This window comes from Taudactylus pleione, unplaced genomic scaffold (assembly GCF_031769625.1).
Source record: "Taudactylus pleione unplaced genomic scaffold, aTauple2 ptg000309l, whole genome shotgun sequence".
In the NCBI taxonomy this organism is placed as follows: Eukaryota; Metazoa; Chordata; class Amphibia; order Anura; family Myobatrachidae; genus Taudactylus; species Taudactylus pleione.
Window position 1 is genome coordinate 3,567,985 of NW_028284710.1, and position 15,244 is coordinate 3,583,228.

At 39.5% G+C, this 15,244-nt stretch overlaps 1 protein-coding gene across 1 annotated transcript in view; it reads right to left on the reverse strand.

Annotated features, from left to right (window-relative positions):
- Positions 1-15,244, reverse strand: part of ADAMTS16 (ADAM metallopeptidase with thrombospondin type 1 motif 16) — a 337,999-nt gene that overhangs the window by 196,484 nt on the left and 126,271 nt on the right. Inside the window, exons 7-9 of the mRNA XM_088442271.1 lie at positions 10,977-11,136; positions 9,452-9,557; positions 6,686-6,823 (exon numbers count right to left, since the gene is read on the reverse strand). Coding sequence (XP_088298397.1) covers positions 6,686-6,823; positions 9,452-9,557; positions 10,977-11,136 — 404 coding nt within the window. The remainder of the gene's footprint in view (positions 1-6,685; positions 6,824-9,451; positions 9,558-10,976; positions 11,137-15,244) is intronic.

Sequence of the window (15,244 nt, forward strand, 5' to 3'; positions counted from 1 at the left end):
ACAGAGGAGGAGTAGATAGGGCAGGTACTGATCTCTGGAGGCAGCCTAGCATCTCCAGGGATGCTGGGCACGTCCCCGGAGTGATGCAATCGGGATTTCCCAATAGGCCATGCCCCATTATGTTAGGCCACAAACCCTTTTTGGGCGCACGGCTTTGCCGCGGGATGGGGGCTATGGATTGCGCACCGGGTGTCACCAGACGCGGTGATGCCTCTGTTTGTATGGCATGAATTTATTTATACAAATAAGTTATAAAACTTTGTTATGCAAAGTGGAAAAACGATGTTTTATGTGTTTACTTATTTTTTGTCATTTATTTTGCAACTTCTGCGTCTTTGGTGCAGATAGGAATAAATGCACACAAGCATACTGGCATCTGAATGTACAGGTTTGATGCATCTTGCGATGTGAATAACTCTGAAATAATACTATAAAGGGTATGCCAGCTATATGCCAGGCAGAACAGTGTTTGTATAGGATGTGCAAGCCTTAGATGTAGGTGCTAAACGCAGAAATGGTACTACCAAGACAATGTTTTGCTTCTCATAAATACTAAAATCCTGATATGTGTTATAGGAAGAAAAAGATAACAATGACTGCAGAACTTTCTCATCTCATCTCTGTAAATTAACTTGAATTTTAACTCCTTTGGTGTTAGGCATTTGACATCAGCCATTACTTTACTGGGAAACCTTTACCGCTATCATGGAGCACTTTATCTGTGGAATAAAAGATGGATTTTTGGCGGCATGCTGTCTAGTTTTTTCTAAGCTTCTCCCATGTAGAGTGTTTTGGGCCAAATGACAATATTCCTGCCTTTGTCAGACTGTTTTATTACTCCATCATCTCATTTATTGATTTCATTCAGCGCTCTCCTTTCCCGTGATGTAAGATTGCTTTTTTGGTGGAAGCGTCTCCTCCTCTTAAGTAATTTGTCCAGGTCTGTGTCCACCAGATACATGAAAACGTTTTTTTACAGATAACTCTTCCAGTCTCTCCAATCTCATCTATTTTGCTGGATAGGTCTTCCAATATTTGTATCATCCTTTGGTCTTGAGAGGATGGAAAATCAAAGTTTCCACCATCAGATGTTGACTCCATATCAAGGGTGTTTTCCTTGTGGTAAAGGAAAAGTATTCAAATGGAGCAAGAATTCAAGAAATTGTAGACCAGTTGGATATCAGGAAGCTTATAAGTCATCAGAGGTGGAATAGTCAGGTGGGGAAGACTCTAGTGACCCCCAGGCCATCCTCTCAAGACCAAAGGATGTTCTGCATCACATTTAGAGCTCATGTGACTGGGCTACAGCAGGACACAGCCGTTTTCATGGATTCCCAGCATAGAAGCCACTACAGACCTGTCTCACCAATGCACCACCACAGGTATTTTTAGCACGCTCTATCATTTGGGGTATGCTGGTGATTGCTCCTGCAATGTGTTTCCACAACAAGAGAAGTTACTGACATTACCTCAAACAGCAGAAGCGGGCATAATTTATCTTATTCCAACCCAAGCCAGGTGTATCACACTCTCATTGGTCCATTCACTGTCCAGGCACATGGACCAAAAGTAGAAGTGGCACACCAGAATAATTGGGTTACTCTGTCTCTCCACCTATCACAGCTGTCATATATCATTTACACAGGTCTATAATGCAGTGGAAAAAGGAAACTAGAGCAATGAAGTGACAATATATTTTCTTATTCCTCGCCTGCCTTTTCTTATGGGAACAATATTCAGCATTTGGATGTATTTCTTGAATTATTGCGGTCATTAATGAACAGAAAATATTAATTTGCTTCGTATGCATTCTATACTGCGACATAGGTATATGCAGTGGCTGTATATACTGTAAGTTTCACTGTTGTGACAGACATCTGCTTTGGTTTCACACAAGTTTTCAGTTATGTTTATACCGTATCTTAATTACAACTAATGTTTAAGGTTTGGCTATTTTTGGACCTGGCCGTTTCCAATGTAATTATCAGACATCCTGCAATCTGGTGATTATTGAGTCAATTCGAGACTGGTAAATAAATTTGTTTCTCAGGCATCTGATATATAGAGATGTATGTACTTATTTTCACCTACATCGGCTTACTGTATGTAAGCGTGTATAGAATATTATATATTATCTTATTGTCTATCGTTTATGTGGAAACTCTTTTAGAAAAATGAAATAAATGTTATGTTTTTATCTCACTAATGTATATGAGTGCACCAAAATGGAGTCTAGCTTTTTTGATCCACAACCCCCTTTTTTTGGATCAACCCCTTGTTTTCTGTTATATACCAGCGTTGGGAGGTTTTGTGCTTTTCTTATGTTAAAAAAAAATAATGCATGCACTTGTGATGAGCATAATAGGTATATAATCGCATTTCAGTGGAATTCATGTCATGCACCTTCTTATTTCTGTAGTGCCTAACTACCCCTTATTGCCCAGTGTTGTGTGATGTGCAGATGAATCGCAGCTCTAGGGAACAGAATCTACGTTACTACATTTGTTAAGTGCGCAATGTCAGTCAGCTACAAGTTGTTCAGCATTTTAATGACTTCCAACCACAAGGGAAAGGATAACTGTGGGAAATACAGTATCTAAGAAACAAATCTTTGAGCTATTTCAATTAAGGTGAAACTCAAATTTCAAATAAAACATGTTTAAAAGCTTCAGATTTATACAAGGTAATAGCTTTCCTTATACAAATTAGTATACTTGACAGGCTTTCCAAGCAAATGCATGAAGTCATTTTATTGGCTGACAATGTGCAGGGAGGTATTCTGTGTTTGTAACTATTTTCATTTCCAGTCCTTTCACCTTCTCGTATTTCACTGGTACCAGACTGCATAAGTTACTTTGACAATGGGCAAAATGCTTAAAAAACCCAGTCATTAGAAGATTTGAAATACATTCTATTTAACCAACACTTAAATCTAAAATGGAAGTTGTTTATGAGAAAGAGTTAATGATAATAATAACTAATGTACTGTAAATGTAATTTTCTGAGAAACTTGTTAGAATAAGACTTTCGGCATAACCGGGAAAGGTTTTAGAATAGCATAATGTAGAGTGCAACTGACAGTCTAATGGCTGATTGCAAATAACACTGTGCCTCACCTAGAGGTGGATGCAGTTCACATTGCTGCTGCATCTTTGGACGCAGTAGCGATGTGGAAATATGGTAATGCAGCAGGAGGCTTATGAGGAGAAAAGACGCCTCCTGACAGCATCCTAAGATACAGCAACTGATCACCACAGCAACCATCTGCGTAGCTGAGGCCAGGAAATATGCCTCTGCTGAAGCAGACCCTGGCAAATGCCCCCATTTCTAGGAACACAGGTCAGCAACTCCCCTTCCCCACCCACAAGCGACTGCAGCCTGAAAATTAGGCTGCGGTTTGGAGACACTGAGTGAACGTCGCAGATGGAGCCCTGCACAGTCCTCCCACCATCAGAGATGTATGCAAACCATCAGGTTTGCATACATCGCTGAATGAGGCCCGATGTACGTATTGCTATATAGAAGCAAACTCCTCATTAGACTCCCGAACGTGTATAAATATGATATTTTATAGCTGTAAAAAAATTCTTATTGCTTGCTTTCATCAAAGACATATCTTTCCACCAGCCAAAAGAAGCTACTTACCTGATATATGCATCTCTGTATTAAACATAAAAATAAATTCTAACCATTAATCACTTACCTGGCGTGGTCATATGGGATGTGACCACAGCCAGGTGGGCTTTCGCTAACACTATTAATATCCCATCTGTACCCAAGCAAATTCAGAGATTTTTTGCACATGTGCAGCACGGATCTCCTCCCTCTCCTCTGGCCCCCCTGCCAAAATCAATGCCAAAATAGCATTCCAGAATGTCGTGCATGTGTCGCATTGTAGAGTTAAAATCCAATGCAATAAGGGAAATTGAAGTTCCCCTCTGATCACTATTGTTGTTCTCTTCAGAGTGCAGAGATCAGTAGGAGGACTGTTGATCAGTGCCCTCTGTGACCCTCTCTGCATTAGAGTGGTGGGATGGGTTAGTGACATGGGAGGGGGGGTCTAAGCCCACTGAAAGGGAACTATGGCATACATGCCAACATTGTGGCTGCCTCCTCCAGGATAGCGTCATCGCGGCCACGCCCCCACCACACAATGGCGAGATTACCGACATTGTGCGGCCGAGGCCACGGTTACGTGATTCAGCGTGAATCGCGTCATCGGCTCCCCCAAACCGCCCACTTTGGCACTTATAAGCCGGAGTGGTTGCCGGAGGAGGGGGGGAGGCGGGGGATGTGGCGCCGACTGGTAGACTTGCCCACCTTTCTGGGGGGGCAGGAGCAGAACCCGATTTTCGGGAGGCTCCCGACCTTCCCAGGAGAGTAGGCAAGTATGATCTATTGACACTAGAGGGGAGGTGGTGGTGGTTGGGTTAATTCATCAAAAGGTATCACTGGAGGTGGATGGGGGGATTCTATTGACAGAAGGAGTTTGCTGCCACTGGAGGGAGGTACTTATTCTTCATCGAGAACCTATGAAGATGTAAGTGGTGGGGGTAATGTATCTGGGGGATCTGTTATCACTGGACTGTGTAGGGTAATGCCACTGGGAGATTAATTGTCATTGAGAGCTCAATTGTCATGAGGGAGGGGGTAATATTATAATGGGTGCCTATTGACACTGGGGGTGTGCTAGACACCCCTGGAGGTATTTGTATCACTAAAATATTGAAATATGTTATTAAAAATGATTTTGACTAAACTTTACAATTTTTAAAATCACTTTTGAACAAAAAAAAATCAGTTAAATGGTTAAAGTATTTGCAGACCAAGCTTCCTTAAACATGTACTGGGGAAAGCTGATTTTGCAACCCATCCAGGATCAATCAAATTTGATTATAGTGTTTACAATTTTATTCACTTTCTTTTTTTTTTTTTCAATATCTTTCCTGTATGTTTAAGCTATGTCAGTCTCCTGTAACTGTGCTTCCTCTTTCCCTAACCTCAAGGTAACAGTAAAATGTTCTATTTTGGAGTTGTGTAATCTCTAATATGGTATAAAAGCAATACTGTAACCAATGTTCTCTCTAAGATGGGTGAATCTAATGAGGACACCACACTGAAACATAGCAAACATAATATGTAGCATTTTTTAGAGCAAATAAAATTTTTTGAAACTAGAATTACCAGACAAATGAAATTAGATGTTAAGGTGCGTATCCACTAATTGATGGAGAAATAAGAGCACGATTACGAAATTGTAATTGTGCTGTTGTTTCACAGACTGATGTGCCTACACTGAGTGTAGGCACATCCATCATCCCTGTACATGTTGAACCTGACGTGATCGTCAGGTTGACCAGCATGTATGGGCGATGATAGATGTCAAAAACGATCAGCGGGCATGTGCATCACTGGTCGTTTTTGACATTTAAATGCGAAATTTGCGGGTGATTACTGAGCGATTGCACGATTACAATGTCGTAATCGTGCAATCACTCAGTAAGGTCGCGTAGTGGATACACATCTTAACATTGCCTGTGGATGCTGTTAGTCTTATGGCTGACCCTTGTCTGACAACCAGTGGATGTTCTGAAGCCATTCCCTTGATAGATAGATCTATACTTTACACGTACTATGCAAGAATGTCTATACTACTTTTGCAATTTGTCAATTTGACATGTATCATTGTGTGATCACATTACAGATATAGAATTTGCACAAGGAGAGATGCCAGTAGTGAGATAAAGGAAAGACTGGAAAATAACAAAGGAGCAGACAGCTGAGTAACCAAAGTTTTCTGGTAGTATATGTTCTTTGCTGGGAACCTTTTTATTTATAAACTGAAAAGAAACTTGTACAAGCATGTTTTGGGGTCTCTATAGTTACAGGAAATTGAACACATTGTGATGGTTCTTGTCAGAACTATTGTCAGCATATTATACAGAAAGCAGCAATAACAATACAAGTGTATTGGATTAACTTGATTACTATTTCAGATACAATGCTTTGTACTGGCATTGGGTTTGATAAATGAACCCACACAAAGACTAAGTGAGGCTGGTATTCTTTATCAACGCATCATATTGTAAAAATGTTTTTCAGGGAATTAGAACTGATAGTAATTACGTACTGTACAACATTCAAACAGCTGTTACTTTTACAAAAATATTACTAAAAACTAATACAGTAGGGCAGGCAAAGATCTACATTACTCTTGCATTTACAATATTATGTTTTTAAAAGTTAGTTACTAAAGTGCTGTCAATAAAATAACAAGTGAAAAATAAACTGGTTAGAATAAGAAATGTATATGCAAATGAAACTATAAATATTTACATTTGTATTCTGCTTTACCTTCAGTTAAAACTATTGGATACTTTTATTTTGATTTTATTTGCCATTGCTGGCTGTCACACTACACGTGACAGCTGACAGGAACAGCCACGGCTTCAGCTCAGCAAGCCAATAAGAATCAGCCTGATTTTATTGGCTGCTGCCGCACTTCACCAGGATCAGTGTATAAGGTTGTGGGCCAGTTTTCACCTGTACTTGTGTAAGCTTGGTTCCGGTGCATGCACAGAGCAAATACATACAAAATTCACTTCACAAAGGTACTTATGTTCTACTATCCAGAAAAAAATATGTATAAAACATTATGTTCTATCCAATGCAAACACATAATTACCTTAAAAATTTGTACAAGTACTGCCGGCTGCATGCGGACCAAGAGAAGACTCCATTATGTCCTGCCAATGTTGGTGACATGATATTGCCTTCTGACTTCTTGCACATGTTTCCCTCTCCATCATGGATCATGCCAAAACTGGACATGCAATGCAAATGAATGTATAAATTATCATCACTTTAGGCATTTCTTTAAAGGTGAAGTGTCATTATAACATTTTAATGTGTAGACTTAAAAATAATATTAACTTTATGTTTCGGTAACTACTCAGAAAAACTTTGCAGCACAGATTGCTTGTATCTCTCTATGGTTAAATAAGTGGAAACTGCTAGCTTTCAGGTATAGTAAATGTATACTCTCATATGTAGGCACAGAGAAGATACACTGATTAGCCAAATTAGCTCTAATGATCTGATTCAGATTTGGGAATAGAGCAAGAAAGAGCAAGTCACTGTGTATCTTGGTAAACCAATGTTGCACTGCAGATAAAGCAGATGTAAAATGCAAACAAAAAGTATGGTGGTTGCTCATATCAGCTTAATGACATTGCACAGGTGCTTGTACAGGGTGGGGTTTACACTGAACACAGAAAAAAAAGGAATTTGCCCTCCAGCACACTGCAGCAATGTCAACAAAAAATACTTAAATCCTACATGATAATAGAGGTTCAGAGGTATTAGTTACATACATTTGCAAATATATGAATAAGCGCCAGGCCATCGTCAAGGCTCCTCTATACTGGCGTCCCTAACATTAAGGGGTTCACGTCCGGGAAGCAAGGTACCCCAAAACATTCCAGCCAAGAACCATCCCCTGGGCATCACAAGAAAAGGGGAAAAAAGGTGATAGTGAAGTGTAAAGAATAGATGTGTAAAGATAAATCAATGAGTGTTAATGAAATAAGAAATAATTTAAATGACATAAATAATAAACAAACAATTAGAAAAGTGATACATATCTATGTGATTTAAGTGGTGATGCCCTGAAAAAGGTCCAACCAGAACAACTCCAGGGGCCCCACTCCCAAACACTCACCCCAAAATAATTATTGCTACATAATAGTAGCACCTACTCTGGGTCATATAATTACAAATTGGTGTACTGCATAATAACAGCACATGTATAAGCTGAGAGCTGACTCACCTTGGAGGTACCCCAGAAACCTCCACATGGCACTATAAGGACCAGCACATCCTCCCAATGCTGGCTCCCTTCATGCCACTCAAGACTGCAAACAAAAAGTATGGTGGTCGCTCATATTAGCTTAATGACATAGCACAGGTGCTTGTAAAGGGCGGGGTTTACACTGAACACAGAATTTTTTTATCACTTTTCTAATTGTTGTTTTATTATTTATGTCATTTTAATTCTTTCTTATTTCATTAATACTCATTGATTTATCTTTACACATCTATTCTTTACACTTCACTATCACCTTTTTTTCCCTTTTCATGTGATGCTCTGGGGATGGTCCTTGGCTGGAATTTTTTGGGGTACCTTGCATCTCGGATGTGAACCCCTTAATGTTAGGGATGCCAGTATAGAGGAGCCTTGAGGATGGCCTGGTGCTTATTCATATATTTGCAAATGTATGTAACTAATACCTCTAATTCTCTATTATCACGTAGGATTTAAGTATTTTTTGTTGACATTGCTGCAGTGTGCTGGAGGGCAAATTCCTTTTTTTCTGTGTTCAGTGTAAATCCTGCCCTTTACAAGCACCTGTGCTATGTCATTAAGCTGATATAAGTGACCACCATACTTTTTGTTTGCAGTCTTGAGAGGCATGAAGGGAGCCAGCATTGGGAGGATGTGCTGGTCCTTATAGTGCCATGTGGAGGTTTCTGGGGTACCTCCAAGGTGAGTCAACTCTCAGCTTATACATGTGCTGTTATTATGCAGTACACCAATTTATAATTATATGACCCAGAGTGGGTGCTACTATTATGTAGCAATAATTATTTGGGGTGAGCGTTTGGGAGTGGGGCCCCTGAAGTTGTTCTGGCTGGACCTTTTTCAGGGCATCACCACTTAATTCACATAGATATTTTTTATCTCTTTTCTAATTGTTTGTTTATTATTTATGTCATTTTAATTCTTTCTTATTTCCTTAACACTCATTGATTTATCTTTACACATCTATTTTTTAAACTTCACTATCACCTTTTTTCCCCTTTTCGTGTGATGCCTAGGGAATGGTCCTTGGCTGGAATTTTTTTGGGTACCTTGCTTCTCGGACGTGAACCCCTTAATGTAAGGGATGCCAGTATAGAGGAGCCTTGAAGATGGCCTGGCGCTTATTTATATATTTGCAAATGTATGTAACTAATACCTCTGAATCTCTATTATCATGTAGGATTTAAGTATTTTTTGTTGACATTGCTGCAGTGTGCTAGAGGGCAAATTCCTTTTTTTCTGTGTGCAGATGTAAAATGTGCAGAGAGATTTGGGAGGGGTGTGTCCAAATTGAAATCTAAATTGCAGTGTAAAAATAAAGCTATCCAGCATTTGGGGGCTACACGCAAAAGCAGCCAGTATTTACCCCACATGCAAAAAAAAAAAATGGATGTATTTGTACCCCTTGCATTGCAACATGGTTTGTCTAGATGCACAGTTACTTGCTCTATCTTACTCTATACCGAAATCTGAATCAGGCCCTAAATTATAGAATATTAGCATGATACTGTCATGCTTATGCTTTGTCTTAGTCAGCAAATGTATAATTTACACACATACTGTAACTAAAGGTAAGAGACAAAAACTTACTTGTGACCTGATTCATGAGCAATGGTGAATGCCAGTCCAAGACCTGTATCCTCATTAACAGTACAGCTACGGTATTTACTGCACATACCACTTATTGGAGCAAACCCTATAAAACATGGATAGGCATAAATCTTTTACTCTTTGTAGCACAATTATATTGTTTACACTGTGTCACAGAATTTTCAGAGACATGCAAACTCCTGCAGTGTTTTATTGCATGCAGTACAAGTAAAATATGACATTAATCACAAATTGTACAAGACTCCAGAGAAAACTACTATTCTGCATTGTATAGGAGTCACTTAATCATATGTTCAATTTTAAAAATATTGTAGGCACCATACACAAGTCAAAATTATTCATTTATGCTGTTTGCGCTTTTTCTACTAAATCATAATTTTCTCCCGTCTGGTTAGTTTTTCTTTTCTTTCTGTGTTTTACTGGACAGTTTCTTGGTGTCTTTGTTAGCCCTGTGACTGTGATCTTTCTGTGAATCCATATATTTTTCTCAATTTTACCCTTTCAGTCTTAAAAACACAGTAAAGTCCATTTATGAACAGCAATCGTGCCAACCTGTAACATACATTTTTATTAATAACTTGAAAATCTTTGCACAAATGTACCCCATTATAGGGAGAAGCACATGGATTTAAAATTGTAGCACAAATGTACCCCATTATATGGAGAAGCACATGGATTTACAGACCAAGATGCCAACCTCTGTAGGGGAACAATAGTTTGCACTGTACAATGAGTGGAGTTGGGCATATGGGGTGTTCTGCTTAGTACATATTAGGCCAATAAGTGGCATCATCTTTGCACCAACATTAGGGGATTTGAGGGATGATATGGGATAACAGGTGCAGAGGGAGCATTTAGAGCAGGGGTCTTCAAACTTGGCCCTCCAGCTGCTGTTGAACTACACATCCCAGCATGCACTGCCACCTTTTTGATATAACAGCATGCTAAAACTATGTGCAGTGCATGCTGGGATGTGTAGTTCCACAGCATCTGGAGGGCCAAGTTTGAAGACCCCTGATTTAGAGGAACATTCATTCCTTTGTAACAGTCATGTCTCCCATTCAAACGGACTTCCCAGCCCGATCATGTTTCATCCTATACTTTTAGTAGGGTAGTTCCAATGTCACCTCGCTCTCATAATGAATCTAAGATATAAATTAAACTAATTCAACAGTATTGTAGGAGACAAATAGAAAAATGAAATTTCGTATGAAAAGTGTCAGTAGGTTGGACTTTGAAATCAGTAACTCCTTCCACCAGGCACATTTAAGGTGGATCTCTAAAACTGCAAATCTAGGGCAGATTGATGTTCCAAGGACTGTGAAGCACTTTTTATAGTTTGTAAATGACCCTTAATGAATCATATGTCATTTGTTTACAGTGTAATACTATGCAAGAACAGCAGTATGACTTGAAATGCTGAAATGGTTTACATTAATTTAATTAATTAAGTTATATAAATTGTTGACATCATTATTTTCAAAGAGGAGAGGTATTATCCTACCTAATGTATCGCAAGGTTCATTCTTCCAGGAACATATGTCCAAACCAGTGAGCAGAATGGCATGATCATGACGACTGCCATCTTTTCCCATCAGACCGGACTGCCACTGGCAGAAACTGCTCAATGTGTGGTCAGCATGATGGTTTATAACAAGTCCAGGCTAAAATAGAGAACAATTCTTCATTTTAGTTCTTTTGCACAATGGAGGATGAATTTGGCAAGGAATATTGGGCCTGATTCAGAGCCGTTCGCTATTTGTGGTCGCTCGTTTAAAAACAAGGGGTGGCTATTCAAATGATCCGTACGCACATTGCAGTCTGTTCACACCTCTAAGTCTGAACGAGCGAGCAAAACATACGCTCGTTTATTTGTTAAAAACGCCCCCTGGCCGCTCGCATCCTACGTCATGTCTGCTATTTATTAGATTAATCGAGTACATCGACCAGCGTATGAACTGCTCGCTATTCTTGTGGTTGGTGTTTGCTACCACAAATTTGCGACCAGTTCTGGCTATAAAATAACCCAGTGACGTGGTCAATGACGCTGCTGTTTTAAATATGCACACCCATAAAACGCCCGTTTTGACCTTTAAGCACGCCTGCGTTCGGATCTCCACTCCCCATTTTCAAACACCTTCTCCTGTTACCACCCACATACGCCTCATTCTGTCACTCAAAATAGCAGGCCCTCGCTATATTGCGTACCAACGATTTTCGGCCGCACTGACTGGTTCGCGCATGCGTACTAAAAACCGTACGCATGCACAGATGTGCAAACATCGCTCGGAACGAGCGTACTGCCGCTAACGAGCGGCTCTGAATGAGGGCCATTGTCTTATGGGTGCTTTGGGGAGATGCATTAAGCCTTTGAAAGTGATAAAGTACCAACCTATCAGCTCTCCTAACGGTCACTTTACAGGCTGAAAAATGACAGTTAGGTGCTGATTGGTTGGCACTTTATCACTTTCCAAGGCTTAGTACATTTCCTCTGAAACAAACTGTATACATATACGTCACATTGAACAGAATACATAAGTATTGTCCTATAATAATTTACAAGTGCCAGTAAAAGATCAGTGGTAATCACTTTATTTTTTTGTATCTCAGAATTTATTACTAACTAATAACCAAAAAACTACTACTTTGCCCTAATCACAGTTAATATGGAAACAACCTCAATCACCTTAGGTTATAGCTTTTTAATAGTCAGTACTTAAATTTGAATACTGGTATAAATGGCCCTTGGCAAGTACTGTAGTTACTTATAGTTGGTAATATCTCCATTTCCACATAATTTCTATTTTTTGAGAAAGTATCAGAATTTTGCATCCTGAATAAAGTGCTCAGTCTGTGAACATTTGCCCTTATGGCTATTGTAGTTATATGGTTGCATGAATTTAATTTCGGCAGTGGTGACCCCTAATTATATTTTCAATTGGGTCTGTCATGCCCAGTCTAACTAACAATAGCAATTTATGACAACAGTGAAAAGATCTGATTCTGTGCAGGGAGGAGGACACTTCTGCTGTAGGTACAGCAGTTTTGTTCTTCACTAGAAGCATACCTTACATTCTTCACTGAGTGATTTTAGAGAAAATTGCATTAATTAAAGTTAACAGGTGTCTGATCAAACGATACTATTACCTTGATTTCTGGAGGTGGGCCAGAGTCTAAGTAGTTAAAAAAAAATTGAGATGGATAATAATTAAATTGCCTCAGAATCACTGGCTGTGTCTGAACATGAAGTAAGACTTTAAAAGTTAAAAATAATCACAAAAATGTCTGACCTTGCTAACACTGCTGAGCTAATTACAAATCTCGTTACGAAGTATTAAAAATAGAGGCTACAATCCTGGGTGCCCTGTTTTTCAGAGTAATGACTCACCAGTAAGTTTAATAAACAGATGTAATGCATAGCAACTGCTAAATAAAAACCCAGGACCATTTAATTTATTCAATATACAGCAGTTGAATGCAGGCAGAACGGAAAAGCATATATACTAATCGTACTAAAGTAAACCATGTAATCAATGAAAGGGTAAAGAATAAAGGGTCATGTACTAATATTCACGGCACTGCCATTTTTAATAAAAATATCCAAGCTATGTACTACGGGGAACTCGCAGGGACAGCGGTTGCGGTAACTGCTGTCCCCACGAGTTATATCCCCGTCATTTAGGAGAAGTCTTTCACAGAAGTGAAAAACCTCCTCAGGGAAAGCTGACACTGCGCATTCGCACAACGTCAGCTTCCCGAGCCAGTTGGGGGCTGCGGGGGAAATATCAGAAGATCTCTCTCCTGCACCTGAAGCCCCCATAGGCTTACAGTAGTTTACACCATCTGAAGATGGTGTTAACTACCGGGGCTAAACTCTGAAAAGTGATTAAAAGTAGAAAAGAGAAAAATCACAAGCAGCTACGTACAGGGATAGCTAAAGAAGGTGTTTCCACCCCTTCGTATAGAATGCAATAGAAAAATGGTAAGCAATCCCTTCAATGTGCGCTCTCTAATACATTACATCAATAATTGTAGTTGATGTTTCCTATGGATTCAATCTCCAATATGACCTCACTCATAGGACAATATTCCAGATATCCAAAAAGATAAGAGAGAGGGGAGATGTATATAGTGAAGTACAGTTTTTAATACAAATGATAAGTGAACAAACAATAAATCAAAGGGACATCCTCAAATGGCTGAAAAGGCAGCAATTACTGGAAGATGGTGAGAACTGACAATGGACAGTTCTTAAGAGCATGTGAGTATAGTGTAATCCCACCATGTAGTCTCTAGATACCGCACTGGTGTCTCCACTCAAATGTCCTGGCAATCAGCTGTCTTGCGCCACTCTGTGTCCCCATTACCAATGTGTTTCGACCCGGGTCCTGGGGTCTTTTTCAAGGTATGGATCAAAGGTGAATGGATTGCCCTCCCGCACAAGTCCCTTATAAACCCCCACAGACCAATCATAACGGCATCGGTGGGGCTGGATCCCTAGACAGAGATCGACCTACAAGTCCCATTATCCCTTGCTGCACCGAGCCAATCATTGCTGGTCACGCCACATCCGAATTGGTCATGGTAACTGGATAAACAACATCCCGTCTGGTGTCTCCTTTACGTAACGTCATTTCCCGGGTGTTGAATTGAAGTGATGGACTTCTAAGCTTTTTGTATTAGCTGTGCAAAAGGTATTCCAATATCACATGATCGGACCCCAGTATCCTCGATAAAACAGACATTTAAACATATTAAGTACATCAATTAAATACATAGTTATAATGGTGCAATCAGCATCCTAAAGATAACATTTTAAAAAAAAGTGCAATGGTCAAAGTGCAAAGTGCCAAGTGAAAGATAATAAGGTGCAGAGCAGTGTATTGCAAATGGAGATGTTATAGAAACCATTTGATCTCAAAATCGAGATTTAGACCACCCGGGGATAAAGTCCCTGATTCAAAAAGCCGAGTTTTCATCTCGGCTTAAGCTGAGTCGCCAGATCTTTTCTGCGACAGTGTCCCTTTACGTTATGTAAGCCGATGAAACGTAAGATATCTAACGTCCTACTACCTTGATATTTTTTTAAATGATTGGATAAAGCATGAGACTCCAACCCTCTCTTTACATTTCTCAGGGTTCCCCTATTCTAGTTTTGAGGGGTCTAGATGTTCTACCTATGTAAAATAGATGGAAACTGCACTCGACCGCATAAATCACGCTTTTTGTATTGCATGTAATAAAATCAGTCAATTTCTTATTATTAATTAATACTTCTGTTTTTCTCTGTCCATCTCCTTTAATACCCTTACAACCTAAACAGGTCCCACATCTGTAAAACCCCTTAGATTTAATGCCCACTGTGTTGTTTCTTCTGGGTAAAGCACTTTTGACCAGGTGGGAAACTATATTTGGGCTTTTCCTATATATACATCTGGGTATAGAGGGTAAAAGAGGACCTAAAATGGGGTCTTTTTTTAGGATTCCACAATGCTTACGTAACGACTTTTCTAAAATTCTATGTTGACTACTATAAGAAGTAATAAAAGCCCATTCAAAAGGGGTTGGGGTCTCTTTTTCTTTCACATTCATTGTTAGTAGTTGTTCTCTGGATACTTCTTTAATTTTATCCACAGTGCCTTCAATCATTAGCCAGAGGATATGAATTTAGCATGTAATGTAACAGGATTCATGCAGTTTTGTTTTAATCGTCTTAGCTGCCCTCTTGGAATTGAGTTCAACCAATTTGCATTTTGGCAACTCCCTACTTGG